Here is a 15,471-nt window from a genome sequence, read left to right on the forward strand (position 1 = left end):
TTACATGGTCATAATTACCGATATACACTGCAGTATAACGTTCTACGGCACGTTTCTAAGGCAACACCGCATTCACTAGAGGCGATTTTGTCCCGCTTTGAACGATCGTACTCGTGGCTGAGCGGTAGCGTCTCCGTCTCACACTCCGGAGACCCTGGTTTGATTCCCACCAGTCCATCTTGCAAGATGTTTTTATTTATGAAGTGCCTTCTGGGATTTATCGCTCACGGCCAACGCCGCTGACGCCGACAACGACGCCGACGACACCGGATTTTCTGCGACACGAGCTCCTTAACGCTGTCGCGTTAAAAATGAAAAAGATAGCGGAGCTTAGCGTCGGTAGTGTGATTTCGGATGATTAAGGAAGCAGCGGATAAACAGGCCTGGAGAGTGTCCTGATCCCGTTTACCAGAACCGGTAACGCACTCCCTCACCAGAGCAGGATTGGCCACCCTGGTGCAGTACTTGGCCACAACCTCCTATATGAACACAACAATCAAACCCCGGCCCTCAGTCCGCAGCAGCTGCGAAGAAACTGACCACGGCGGCGGTCAGACCTGCGACGCAGCAGAGGGTGCTAAAAATCCCTGGCTCCGGACAGGCCGCCATTGGAACATGAACCTGGCAACGTTTAACGCTAGAACGTTATCTAGTGAGGCGAGTCTAGCAGTGCTATTGGAGGAATTAGAGGGCAGTAAATGGGATATAATAGGGCTCAGTGAAGTTAGGAGGCCACAAGAAGCATATACAGTGCTAAAAAGCGGGCACGTCCTGTGCTACCGGGGCTTAGCGGAGAGGCGAGAACTAGGAATCGGATTCCTGATTAATAAGAATATAGCTGGTAACATACAGGAATTCTATAGCATTAACGAGAGGGTGGCAGGTCTTGTTGTGAAACTTAATAAGAGGTACAAAATGAAGGTTGTACAGGTCTACGCCCCTACATCCACTCATGATGACCAGGAAGTCGAAAGCTTTTATGAAGACGTGGAATCGGCGATGGGTAAAGTCAAAACAAAATACACTATACTGATGGGCGACTTCAATGCCAAGGTAGGCAAGAAGCAGGCTGGAGACAAGGCAGTGGGGGAATATGGCATAGGCACTAGGAATAGCAGGGGAGAGTTATTAGTAGAGTTAGCGGAACAGAATAATATGCGGATAATGAATACCTTCTTCCGCAAGCGGGATAGCCGAAAGTGGACATGGAGGAGCCCGAACGGCGAGACTAGAAATGAAATAGACTTCATACTCTGCGCTAACCCTGGCATCATACAAGATGTGGACGTGCTCAGCAAGGTGCGCCTCACTGACCATAGGATGGTAAGAACTCAAATTAGCCTAGCCCTGAGGAGGGAACGGAAGAAACTGGTACATAAGAAGCCGATCAATGAGTTAGCGGTAAGAGGGAAAATAGAGGAATTCCAGATCAAGCTACAGAACAGGTATTCGGCTTTAACTCAGGAAGAGGACCTTCGCGTTGAAGCAATGAACGACATTCTTGGGGGCATCATTAAGGAGTGTGCAATAGAAGTCGGTGGTAACTCCGTTAGACAGGATACCAGTGAGCTATCGCAGGAGACGGAAGATCTGGTCAAGAAACGCCAATGTATGAAAGCCTATAACCCTACAGCTAGAATAGAACTGGTAGAACTTTCGAAGTTAACAAGCGTAAGACAGCTGACATAAGGAAGTATAATATGGATAGAATTGAACATGCTCTCAGGAACGGAGGAAGCCTAAAAGCAGTGAAGAAAAAGCTAGGAATTGGCAAGAATCAGATGTATGCGTTAACAGACAAAGCCGGCAATATCATTACTAATATGGATGAGATAGTTCAAGTGGCTGAGGAGTTCTATAGAGATTTATACAGTACCAGTGGCACCCAGGACGATAATGGAAGAGAGAATAGTCTAGAGGAATTCGAAATCCCACAGGTAACGCCGGAAGAAGTAAATAAAGCCCTGGGAACTATGCAAACGGGGAAGGCAGTTAGGGAGGATCAGGTAACAGCATATTTGTTGAAGGATGGTGGGCAGATTGTTCTAGAGAAACTGGCCACCCTGTATACGCAATGCCTCATGACTTCGAGCGTACCGGAATCTTGGAAAAACGCTAACATAATCCCAATCCATAAGAAAGGGGACGCCAAAGACTTGAAAAATTATAGACCGATCAGCTTACTGTCCGTTGCCTACAAAGTATTTACTAAGGTAATTGCAAATCAGGAACACCTTAGACTTCCGTCAACCAAAGGACCAGGCAGGATTCCGTAACGGCTACTCAACAATAGACCATATTCACACTGTCACTCAGGTGATAGAAAAATGTGCGGAATATAACCAACCTTTATATGTAGCTTTCATTGATTACGAGAAAGCGTTTGATTCAGCCGAAACCTCAGCAGTCATGGAGGCATTGCGGAATCAGGGTGTAGACGAGCCGTATGTAAAAATACTGAAAGATATCTATAGCGGCTCCACAGCCACCGTAGTCCTCCATAAAGAAAGCAACAAAATCCCAATAAAGAAAGGCGTCAGGCAGGGAGATACGATCTCTCCAATGCTATTCACAGCGTGTTTACAGGAAGTATTCAGAGACCTGGATTGGGAAGAATTGGGGATAAGAGTTAATGGAGAATACCTTAGAAACTTGCGATTCGCTGATGATATTGCCTTGCCTAGTAACTCAGGAGACCAATTGCAATGCATGCTCACTGACCTGGAGAGGCAAAGCAGAAGGGTGGGTCTATAAATTAATCTGCAGAAAACTAAAGTAATGTTTAACAGTCTCAGAAGAGAATAGCAGTTCACGATAGGTAGCGAGGCACTGGAAGTGGTAAGGGAATGCATCTACTTAGGCCAGGTAGTGACCACGGATCCGGATCGTGAGACTGAAATAATCAGAAGAATAAGAATGGGCTGGGGTGCGTTTGGCAGGCATTCTCAGATCATGAACAGCAGGTTGCCATTATCCCTCAAGAGAAAAGTTTATAACACCTGTGTCTTACCAGTACTCACGTACGGGGCAGAAACCTGGAAACCTACGAAAAAGGTTCTACTTAAATTGAGGACGACGCAACGAGCTATGGAAAGAAGAATGATAGGTGTAACGTTAAGGGATAAGAAAAGAGCTGATTGGGTGAGGGAACAAACGCGAGTTAATGATATCTTAGTTGAAATCAAGAAAAAGTAATGGGGGCATGGGCAGGACACGTAATGAGGAGGGAAGATAACCGATGGTCCTTAAGAGTTACGGAATGGATTCCAAGGGAAGGGAAGCGTAGCAGAGGGCGGCAGGAAGTTAGGTGGGCGGATGAGATTAAGAAGTTTGCAGGGACAACATGGCCACAATTAGTACATGACCGGGGTAGTTGGAGAAGTATGGGAGAGGCCTTTGCCCTGCAGTAGGCGTAACCAGGCTGATGATGATGATGAAGGAAGCAGCCGTTTCGCTGCAGCTGAGGGAGCCAATCCATCCCAGACGTCACAGCTGGTGCGCTAGACCCTTGCCACCTAAAGCTCATGCGGGATCTCTTGAAACGTTAATAGAGCTAACCAGAATGTTTATGCTGGTAAGCTCGCTAGTCATGTCCTAGCGAGCTTGGCCTCACGAGTCATGTCCGCCAGACCATGAAACTGCTAAGGACGAAATTCGGCTATATACGTGTCATAGGTTATTTCTTAGCAAGATTTACGGGAAATCTGCAGAATGGTGATTTTCCAGCACAAATAGATGCTCTGAATTACGATGACATGTCGCAAAATTGGCATTAGAAACATTGGCAAGAATAATTTAGCCGCCATGAATATATATCTGGGGCGCTATAACGTAAAGCTATTCCAAACTTTTCTATTCGAATTCTGCAATCAGCCCTCCATGATTGGTCAAAAAAATTTTCGGGCCTGTTTCGCCTGTTTCTCACGCGACGTCACGAAAACCGCGAAAACATCCCATCTGATATTATGTGTGCGTATTGATTATGCATGATTTTAAAATTATGTGGTTTTACGCGCCAAAACGACTTTCTGATTATGAGGCACGCCGTAGTGGAGAACTCCGGAAATTTCGAACACCTGGGGTTCTTTACCGTGCACCTAAATCTAAGCACACGGGTGTTTTCGCATTTCGCCGCCATCGGAATGCGGCCGCCGTGGCCGGGATTCGATCCCGCGACCTCGCGCTCAGCAGCCCAACACCACAGCCACTGAGCAACCACGGCGGGAATTATGCATGATTAGACCGAACGAATGAAAAATAATTATTTCTCATTCGACGACTTTTTCGCCATAATACTCTGTCATTGGTCAAACTTTTTCGGGCTGCGCCCACCCACTTTGCCTGTCTGTCACGCGCCGTCACAATACCGCGAAAACTTATAGCGTCAAAGTGACGTGTACGCTTTAAATACCGTGTAATATGCGGAACAAAATTTATTTCTGAATAGCCAGAGACTGCCCCGTTCCAAAATAATAGAAGATGGCTGCCCGCCGATCGCTCAGGCACTGGCTACTCGCACCTGCCGGAGAGCATGGGTTTATTTGCGTATAATAAAGCTTTTTGCGTGGCTGTATAAAGCTATCGAGCCCTTTCGGCACGTATGCGATATCACTCTGCCAACTCTGCTGAGGATCCGTTCTGGCGGCATTCTTAACGTTACGTTGCACGCCGCCGCGATTTTCGGCCATCCACCGCAAGCTAAGTAAGGGGAAGCGGATAAATCACAGACGCCGGCACCACCCTCTTCAGTCGGTTATCTACTTTCACTGTTCTGGCTTGGGCCCCATCAAGTCCCTCTCCACTTGAGCGTGCTCCTCTTTTCAGCCAAATCAATAAAGAAATCTGCTCAATGTAGGCAATGCTAGTCGCTTTGAAAGCAGGAAAAGTTACCTCCTATAAACCAGGAGCGCGTTTCATTGTGCTTTTCAAACAACGCTGCGGGTTACCGCCCGATGCTTGCGTCGATGGTTACGTAAATTTGAATTCAGGAGATTGGAATAAAAACAGGTTAGAATAGTTTTACGTTATAGGGAACTGAAGATGTTCCGCGAACGAATGCAAGCGTTCTGTGGAATTCCTTGTGGCTATGGGTGGCCACAGAATGCTACATAAGTACTGACGTCATCTTTCACCGTTCTTATTAAATAATGCACTCATTGTTCAATCAGTGGTTTGCACGAAAAAAATTCTGTTGGCCATTTGGTTGATGATTGGTCTTACACTGAAAATGAGGCACGGTTAAGCTGTACTATTTAGATGGCACTCACTTGTTTGCGTTCACCGCTGCTTTTGAGGAGCGGTGCATATAAGTGCCGCTTTCAGCAATAAAATAGAGGCAGCCTCAGATTTACACGCGTGTTTTACTGCTTACTGTAATCAGCTGGCCAGCTGCAAACTTCTCGCGCTGGTCGCGCCGCGCATGCAAGTGGCATGCGCAGCGCGTGCTAACTACAGTGTTGCACATGCCACGTGCAAGCGTGGTGGCCGGAGTGGCAATGATATACGTCATTTTCATCATCATTATCATCACCCTACATGCTTATGTCCACTGCAGGACAAAGGCCTCTCCCCGAGATCTCCAATTATCCCGGTCTTGCAAAGGTATACGTAAGCTACTACGCAGTGTTTGCTGCCGGCACAGGGGAGACTGTGTCGCCGACTCTTCGATATATACACGCGTACGCAGTCGTCCGCGAACACGCTTCTCGGGGCTACAGTCGCGCGTGCTTGCGAGCTGCGCAGAAGGCCACGCGGCCGCAAATGCGAGCGCCGAAAGACATGTCGCTTGTGCCGCGGCTACGAGGCAGAGACATCTCACAACGGGACGCGAATCCGGGAGTGGCGGGGTCCCCGATGTCGTGCGGCATGCGCACGTGGGCGCGGCGGATGGCGGTGCCGGGCATCCACCAGGACTGCGGGAAGACGCTGTTTCCGCCGCCGCCCGAGATGTCGTGCGGGTCGCTGAACAGGAGCACGGCGCGCGCGCCTTGCCTCTCGGCCGCGGCCACCGCTACGCCGGGGCTCTCGGTGGTGCTGTAGCGGCAGAGCAGCGCACTGGCCCACACAGATCGACCGGTGGTCCTCGTGAGGTATTCGAGGTCCTCCGGGAAGCACCGGTTGCCGTACATGACTGCATCCTGCACACCGGCCAGGCTAAGCACGAGCATTCCCAAACTCGCCCCTTATGCCGCATCTCCTGTTTGCGACGCATCTCGTTTCACCGACGACGGTCTCTGATCATCAACTAAATGAGGGATTCGAGCCAAATGATTACTTTTGGCTGACAGAGATTCGTTGCGCAGCGGCAAACACCAGAATTTGAGCGATAATTTGAACGATTGTTGTTTAACAAATTTTTGCTAATTAAACATCTGATTACTAGTTTAGCGGGTATGTGGTATCGCAGTACAGGGTCAGCCAAAACACAGAGCATAATTATTTGCTAGGAACTCTGTGCCAATCAATTTTTGCAAATCGAGAGATCAAAATGCGCGGCGAAATACGTTAATATTCCACTCACCGCGTTGCCGCGTATAGTGGGAAAATGCAGTGCGTAAAAATGTAAACTGGAACGCCGCTGCTTTTCACGGCGCATTATGAGAACGTATTTCTCCAGAGTGGTGCAAGGCACATTGCACGTGAATGAATTGGTCGCTGCAATCCCGAGGCTTCCCTTGTTCGACCGCTGTTGATCATGGTGGGTAACCAAAGCGCGCAGAGCCTTTATTAAAGCCTTAGGTGACTCGTTGCTATGGCTCATACATTCACTAAAATCACCCATACAACACGCAGAACAGCATACGTTTCAGTAAGGAACAAGCTCAAAACAAGCATCCGAACCATCAATAAAGCATTGCATACCCCCTTCGGAAGTACGCTACGGTCGAGGATGTTCGCCAAGCGAGAAACGAGGCGCGACGTGCGAAGCGGCGGGAGCAAGGCGTTTGACCGCGAGTGCGGCTTTCCCCCGCTGAGAGGATGCAACGTGAGAAACTCCGTTGGCGCGACTCTGAACCCGCCGTACGAGCGCGCGAAGCCGCAGCTAAGCGTCGGAAACGAGCCGAAGAAGCCGAACAGCGAAAGCAGCCAAGGCGACGATGCAAGACGGCAACGTAGAGAGGAGGCCGAAGCTCGCCGACAACGCCTTGCCACACGTGTTCTTCACACTGCGGCTCGTTATGTCTTGCAAGAAGTCTGAGCCTTCCAATCGTATGACTTAATGCATTACCACGTGTGCAGCAGGCTTTCGCCTTCACGTGTTACAGGAGCGCATGCAGGAGCGTAACGTGCTGCCAAACTTTTTCAGTTGCCGCGGCTGGATTCCACCTATTTGCTAGTGCGAACTAGACCAGTTCACTCTAGTGCAAACTAAGTCCGAAACTCGCCGACAACGCCTTGCCACACGTGTTCTTCACACTGCGGCTCGTTATGTCTTGCAAGAAGTCTGAGCCTTCCAATCGTATGACTTAATGCATTACCACGTGTGCAGCAGGCTTTCGCCTTCACGTGTTACAGGAGCGCATGCAGGAGCGTAACGTGCTGCCAAACTTTTTCAGTTGCCGCGGCTGGATTCCACCTATTTGCTAGTGCGAACTAGACCAGTTCACTCTAGTGCAAACTAAGTGCGAAGTTAGAGTGGCGCCCTCTCGCGAGTGACGTCACGGCCAGCTCGTCGCTCGCTTCGGCTCGCTCGGCTGCCGCGCGCGCTCGTTCCCTTCGTGCGTGCTTGCGGTACTGGTGGCTCGAGCTGTAATTATTGAAGGATATGTTGGCTTCTTTCTGCTACCATGCCTGAACCGCAGTTTCTTCTTCAAAAGCACGTGAGTCGAGAAAATTTGCGGCTTGGATATCGCAAGTTGTGTAGCGTTGAAGGGGTCTACTGCTTTCGCAATGCATATATGCTCCGTGTCTGTCCGTAAATTTTGCGCAAAAGAATGTCTGCAAATTCAGCACGCAAAGTTATGTATGATGCTCCGCTAAACACTTAACATTCCCTTAGTAGTTAGCTATGAGAGAGATCGCATTTTACATGGAAGAAAAATCTTGATATATGGTGTCAACATTATAAATCCGTGTTAAGGCACTGCCCAGCGAAGCTTTCATTATGATTCTCATTACTCTGGCGAGTTGTTCTAGTCAAATATGGCCACTTTACTAACGGGTAAAAGGAATAGTTAGGCGCACATTTTGTACGAAAACGTTTGCTGTTATACTTTCACCGTAACAGATACCCAGAAAACGCATTGCTCATGGCTGTTAACACGACGGCGCGTCATGTATAGTATGTAAATGCCTCACGAATGCCATGACAGCATCACCCGAAAGAAATGTTTCGGGATTAAGATCAAGAGCCAATCAATTGGCGCTATGTATATCATGTCATAGTGGCCTTAATATAGTGACCTTTAGTAACCTTTATCGAAAATATGGCATGCACACAGCAGACAGCACACAGGCATATGGCAGCACACAGCAGAAGCAACCGACTGTCGTTATGGCGAGCGCATTGTTCTCAAAACCTATGAGTTCACTACAACTTCGAATTGAAACCATGATGCAATTTTTCACAGCACTAATTGCAATGCCTAAAGTATACTCGAGGCATTTCAGCGCAGCCTAGGCTGCCTTGAAAATGAAAATTCAAGCACCTTCTGCCTCATCATGTCTCGATCCTGCGTTGTTTACTCATACAAATTGAGAACTATTCGCTTCGTCAGTACATAAAAGAGAACCTCGTATACCCGCCTCAGAAGGAAGACACCACAAGTCTCGCATGAATTCACTTGATTTATGACTTCCACCAGGAAATATAATGATATCTTCAATATATCCCATACTACTAATGAATGAGGCTTCGACTTATTTCTGGCTGAAGCCATACGGTCCAAACGGCATATTTCACTAAAAAATTTGGACCGAGCAGCCTGTGTGAGTTCGCCAAGCAGGGCGCTATAACGTAGAACTATTCTAAATTTTTCTATTCCAAGGGCCCTATAACGTAAAACTACTCCAATATGTTCTTATTCCAAGCTCCTGACGTCAAATTTGCGTAGCTACTGACGCAAGCACCGGGAAGTCACCCGCAGGGTTGTCTGTACAGACCAATCAAATGCTCTCCTCGTTCATAGGAGGTCACTTTTGTTTGCTTGAAAAACGAATAACATTGCCTACACTGAGCGGCTTGTCGTATCTAATTGGCTGACAAGAGGCGAGGAGAACGCTCAAGTGGAGAGGGATTCGATGGGGCAGAGTCAGTGCACTGAAAATCGATAACTGGATGAAGAGGGTGGTGCCGGCGTCTGCGATTGGACCGCTTTCCCTATACTTAGCTTGCGGTGGCTGGTCGAAAATCGCGGCGGCATGCAACGGAAGCTTAAGATCAAAGAACAGTTGGCAGAATGAGGTCGTAAACGTGCCGAAAGTGCTTGAAAACGTTACACGGCCACGCGAGAAGTTTTATTATACGCAAATAAACCCCATGCTCTCCGGCAGGTGCGACTAGCCATGCGCCTGAGCGATCGGCGGCAGCCATCTTTTATTCCTTTCGGAACGGGGCACCCTGCGGCTATTCAGAAGAAAATTGAGTTTTATTCGGCATATTAATGCATCTTTAATGCGTACACCTCACTTTGATGCGGTGAGTTTTCGCGGTTTTGTGACGTCGCGTGACAGGCAGGTGAAGTGGGTGCAGCCCCAAAAATTTTGGCCAATAGCCGGGGGCTAACGGCGAAAAGGCGTCGAATCAGAAATAACTGTTTTCTTTTTTTCGGTCAAATCATGCATAATCAGTGTGTACACATCATATCAGATGGGGAGGTATCGTGGTTTTCGTGACGTCGCGTGGCAGACAGGTGAAGGGGGGGTGGTCCAAAAAAGTTTTGACCAATCGCGGAGGGCTGATAGCAGAATTGGAATAGAAAAGTTTGGAATAGTTTTACGTTACAGCGCCCCAATTCTGCAATGAGCCCTCCGCGATTAGTCAAAAACTTTTTGGACCACCCCCCCTTCACCTGTCTGTCACGCGACGTCACGAAAACCGCGATAGCTCCCCATCTGCTATGATGTGTACACACTGATTATGCATGAGTTGACCGCGCAAAAGAAAAAGTTATTTCTGATTCGACACCTTTTCGCCATTAGCCCTCGGCTATTGGTCAAAAGTTTTCGGGCTGCATCCACTTCACCTGCCTCACGCGACGTCACAAAACCGCAAAAACTCACCACGTCAAAGGGATGTGTTTATATGCCGAACAAAACTCAATTTTCCTCTGAATAGCCACAGGCTGCCCCGTTCCGAAACGAATAAAAGATGGCTGCCGCCGATCGCTCAGGCACTGGCTATTCGCACCTGCCGGAGAGCATGGGCTTATTTGCGCGTAATAAAACTTTTTGCGTATCCGTGTAACGTTTTCGAGTACTTTCGGCACGTTTACGACCTCGTTCTGCCAACTCTTCTTTGCTGAGGATCCGCTTTAGCGTCATTCTTAAGCTTCCGTTGCATGCCGCCGGGATTGTCGACGAGCCACCGCAAGCTAAGTAAGGGAAAGCGGACCAATCGCAGACGCCGGCATCACCCTCTTCATCCGGTTATCGATTTTCAGTGCAGTGGCTCGGCCATATCTAATCCCTCTCCACTTGAGCATGCTCCTCGCCTCTTGTGAGCCAATTAGATAAGACAAGCCGCTGAGTGTAGGCAATGTTATTCGGTTTTCAAGCAAACAAAAGTGACCTCCTATGAATGAGGGTAGCGCTTGATTGGTCTGTTAAGACAACCCTGCGGGTGACCGCCCGATGCTTTCGTCGGCGGTTACGCAAATTTGACGTCAGGGGATTGGAATAAAAACATATCGGAATAGTTTTACGTTATAGGGCCCCAGATTCGTCATATCTGTTGCTCAAGCAACAAGCATCAGTAAATTGCTCAAGTGAGTTGAACGTGTAGCACGGAAAGGGGAATAAATATTGGTACATTCTTTTCTGTATGCTTCAAATCACTGTAAGCCACAATCAGCATTACTTCAAATTACCGCCACTTACATTTAACGGCCTAAAGTTGAGCAGAAGTTAAAGAGGCAAGCGGTGCTGGTAGAATCTGAAGTGCAGTGTTAGTTAAGTCTCCTTGTTACTACCGAGCGTTTCTGTGAACAACTGCAAAAATTGGATATTATACAATCAACTGCTCGTCGTGAGCAAACATGCTTTAGCGGATTAAAATCAAAATAAATGTTGTAGAAGTCATAGATAGCCAGCGTATTGTGAGATAATTGTTGCATCACGGCAGGTATGGTGTGCTAATTGGATTATGTGCTATCTTTTCGCGTTTATGCTTTCATTATTCACGTGAGCTGCCGCTGCAAAATGTTGATCCGCGCATGAAAAACCCGCAGTCGGCTGGCCTGAGCTCCTTCGACTCGCCCTGCAGCGTTAACTTTGAGAAATATATTGTCCTCTATAAAATATGCCCTTTTTACAAATTTTCGCGAACAATGACGTCGTAAAGATATATTTGAGCCGACCGTCGTACATATATACAAGCACAGGGAACGAGAACGAACAAACGGAAACTCTGCAGAAGGCGCCCGGTCACCGCCCGAACTGCACCCGACGACAGGGGTGAGTCCGGGCCCTGACGTCACGCGAGCGGCGCTCGCAGCGCCCCTGTAGGTCGATCTCGGGGCTAATAATCGTGGCTAAGATTTCCTGTATACATCTGATGTTTTCGAAGAGTCGCGCAAAGGCAGAATGCTTCCATGGCGCGTTATGATCACATGCCGCAAGAAGTCGCCACTAACGCTTCTGCTGGAACGTTTTTGTGAATTTTTCTGTAGTAATAAATATAAAGTTGCCGCGTTACCGATCTGTTTCCGTGGCAGCACAACCAGTTGCGCGCCGGCTAAATAAACCTCGTATGCGTATAGGTGTCACCTGGCAGGAGTGGTAACGCGGTAACGAGAGGGTAGTAATTATACTGGACTAATTGATCTTGATGGCGTTATTTATTGATTTACAAACCTAATTTGATGTCGAAGTAGCTTTGGGAATCCATAAATATCGTCATTAACACAAAATTGGATGGTTCATTGTCTGTGCGTGTTTAGCACTCGGGATATAGACCCTTTTTTGTCCATGCACGCTGTGGCAGCAGTGCATTCACGACCCCAGAAAACTTCCGGTCATGCATTTCTGACAGTCAAATTAGCCAAGAAAACGAAAGTATTTTGTCGCATAGTTTACTGTAGGCACATATTCTTCATGTGTTCAGATATAAAGAACGTGCGCCATGCGTCGATCTCATGTATGGTCTTTTTTTTTGTTTTTTGCACTGAAGAATAAAATTCACTTGTCGAACATTCCAACTTCACAGCCAAACTGATGCCAGCTGGAGGGTTCTGTAAATTCATAGGCTATTGTAACTTGTGTTGTTCGAGATGGCTTAACCGGAAGTCTTCCGGGAGCCTGTTTGTAAGTATAAAAAGGGTTCGTGCGCCTTGAAGCGGCAACAGGTGTCATGGCACGAGCGCGTCTTACCGTGTAGGTTCCAGACCTCCCGTAAGCGCTGTACGCCACCTGAGGCCCCGCATTTTTCCCCAAGTATGACGGCTCGCTATCAGTGAAGTCTATCACGATGTTGCCATCTTGATCGACAAACTGGACCTACAAAGCGGACGTGAATAAACAGTCAGCGTCGTCAGACGTCAGTGCTGTTCTACAAAAGAAGACTGGGAATCTAAAGCTTGAAAACAGAGAGAGAGAGAGAGACAAGCAATGAAATGGCGTTAGTTTTCTTTCTCTTTAGCAAGGTGAAGAGGAGAGCACAAACGTTCAGGCACTACACCTTTCTACTAGATACCATCGTCCAAAACACCAACGAACATTTGCACAAGCGTGTATGCCCAGTGCTGTACGCTTTTCGTAGCGTTTAATTAACACTTGGAAGATAAGGGTACCGGAACAATTTCAATTTGTGTGCTAGCCCCTAGCACCTACATGTGCGTTACGAAGAGATACACAGCGGTAGCGCTGTCCCTTTCATTGGCGCATATATGTTGGTGCAATGTACCGCCTGAAACGAATAGGTGGTATTGGGTAAGTCTTCTAGCGTGGTAGCCTAGTAATCGTTCGGATAACGTCATATTGCTACATAAGACACCCTGGCAGCGAAATGGCACATTGGAAACAATCTACGAAGGGGTACTTTGTAAGTTCAATAATTCTGCAAGCTCAAGTGAGCCATTTTGCTCACGATCGGATCCAGGCATAAACGGTGCGAAATGCCGCACAGACACAAACAACATGGGCGTCGAAGTGCAGGTGTTATTTGCATGTACTTTGACCTGTACAGGTGCGGACAAGACCAATTGGAGCACGTTAGAGCTGTGGTCGAACTGCACCCCAGTGTCCTCTAGCAGCCTCGCGGATATCAGTGGCATCATGCTAGCGATGTGTTCAGAGACGGATGCTGCGAACGACGCTCCGATCCACGGGTAAAGAAGCAGAGCGAGAGGTGTGAACCGGCCATGAGCGCCGGCCTGCGCTCATTCTATATAGCTTCCCCCCGAGGCTGCTATACAGTGCACCTGTACACTGACCAGTGGCGCAGCCAACGGAGGGAGGGGGGGGGGGCACACCCTGCACGTGCCCTCCCCCCACCGAAAGACATTTCTGGCTACGCTGCAGACATCGACTAATAAATTATGACGGAAGACGAAGCTAGACTAGACGGAATTGAACTACACTTAACAAGATAACCGCTTGACGAGTGCGAAGGCCGTATCATGCTATGAGGCGCCACTAAGGCACTCCATTCAGTTGCAGATCCCGAATATATTTCTAACCAGCTGTAATTAACACGCTTGCGTGTTTACCTTGTTTTTATCAGACTGACTTGGATGAGACAGGCTGACAACGTAGGTAAATTTCTTCGTGTTATTGATGTTGTTGTCCTTCATAAATCTGTCGACGTAGTTGGCAACGGGAGACTCCGTTTCTGAGCCGGCGATGTATTTCAGGTTTGTTATTGTCCTGCATGAGGGGCAAGTGTACACCCAGTCACGTATGCATGCAATATTAAAAAAGCCACAACGTATACCGGCGTCAGGATGCATGCTGTACGCGCGAAATTTTGGTCACCACATTGTGTATCGGTACAGCAAAATTGTCGCTAAATTTGTTACTGCACCGCATGAAACGTCGAGCACATCCACTTCGTGTGTATAGTATCACGCATCTCGCCGAGTGACACATGCTTGCCAAACGTATTCCTGCCACCCCCGTTTATATCAGTCTACAGACGTCATATCTGGTCATATGAAAACGGCGATGTTACTGATCTCGTGTATTGAAATATCGGCGGCCTGACCCACTGCGGTCTCGGACCAACCGCACAGCGGCAAGGACACGTAGCACCGAACTTAGGACATGACTGTGAATTAATTGCAACAGCGTCGACAACACGGCAACCCATGTTATACATATAGCGTATACATTTCCTGTCGTTTTTAAGGCTGCTTGATTGTCATTCCGTAAAGATGATCGTGAGTACGCGTTCAAGCTTTCCGTTGAACAAATTGAGCTGAATCGAGGAACAGGCTGCGTGCGGCGCCTAATTTTATTCAGCTTTGGAATGCATCGTTTAAAATTATTTGTGCCATATGCCCACTCACACCAAAGTTCGAGCCGCGACATGCACACGATACGCCTGTGCCATGCATTGTCTGCCTCCGCTGCGTTAATTTGCTTAGTTGCTCACGTGACCGGCTTGGTCTTGCTCGCCATGCCCAATCGTCGCTTTAAGCTTCACCAAGATTCTGGGTAGCAAAAATAAATAAAGAAAATATATCTAGAACGAATAACCCTCTAGAGTTTTTTTTTTAAAGAAATTTTTCTGCGCTACTCTATTAATTTATTTCGGGGCACTTGTTCCCACAAGATACTATTTTCCTATGAAACACCTTGCATTCATTGGCCCTACATCATGCGTAACACGCCATACTTTTAACTTAAGAAAACAACATAGCCGGTTACTGTGCTACGCGGCAACGAGCAAACGCAGGTGGAAAGCCTTAACGCGTGCCTTTAAATTCAGTTTTCACGAACAACTGTATACCGGTGTATCGCCTGACCCCTAAAGATTCTACATTTTCATCTCCGTAAGATATAGATGGTTCGTTCATAAAACTAAGTAGTTCACGATATCGAAATGCGTCGCGGCAGACGGAAAGTCTGCGTTGGCAGGCGTTAGAACCGGCCAAGGAGGTTGTACGCTTGCACAAGGGCCCAGTGCACATGCACGGACCGGCGCTATTGTCACAAGTCTTCCTTTGCTCACAACAAGCCTGCTCAGAAGCCTCGCCGTCGCAGCAAAACGGAGTTGCATGAATGAATGAATGAATGAATTTAAACGTACACGTTTAATTTGACGCTTAGAGTAGTCCTTCATTCTTGTGGATTGTTTACTTTCTTCTTTGTATA

At 47.8% G+C, this 15,471-nt stretch overlaps 1 protein-coding gene across 1 annotated transcript in view; it reads right to left on the reverse strand.

The window, feature by feature from the left end:
* Window positions 1-15,471, reverse strand: part of LOC142587582 (N-acetylated-alpha-linked acidic dipeptidase 2-like) — an 84,701-nt gene that overhangs the window by 31,409 nt on the left and 37,821 nt on the right. Inside the window, exons 4-6 of the mRNA XM_075698699.1 lie at window positions 13,866-14,022; window positions 12,529-12,654; window positions 5,819-6,137 (exon numbers count right to left, since the gene is read on the reverse strand). Of these exons, the coding sequence (XP_075554814.1) occupies window positions 5,819-6,137; window positions 12,529-12,654; window positions 13,866-14,022 (602 nt within the window). The remainder of the gene's footprint in view (window positions 1-5,818; window positions 6,138-12,528; window positions 12,655-13,865; window positions 14,023-15,471) is intronic.

Source organism: Dermacentor variabilis, chromosome 1 (genome assembly GCF_050947875.1).
Source record: "Dermacentor variabilis isolate Ectoservices chromosome 1, ASM5094787v1, whole genome shotgun sequence".
Lineage (NCBI taxonomy): Eukaryota > Metazoa > Arthropoda > Arachnida > Ixodida > Ixodidae > Dermacentor > Dermacentor variabilis.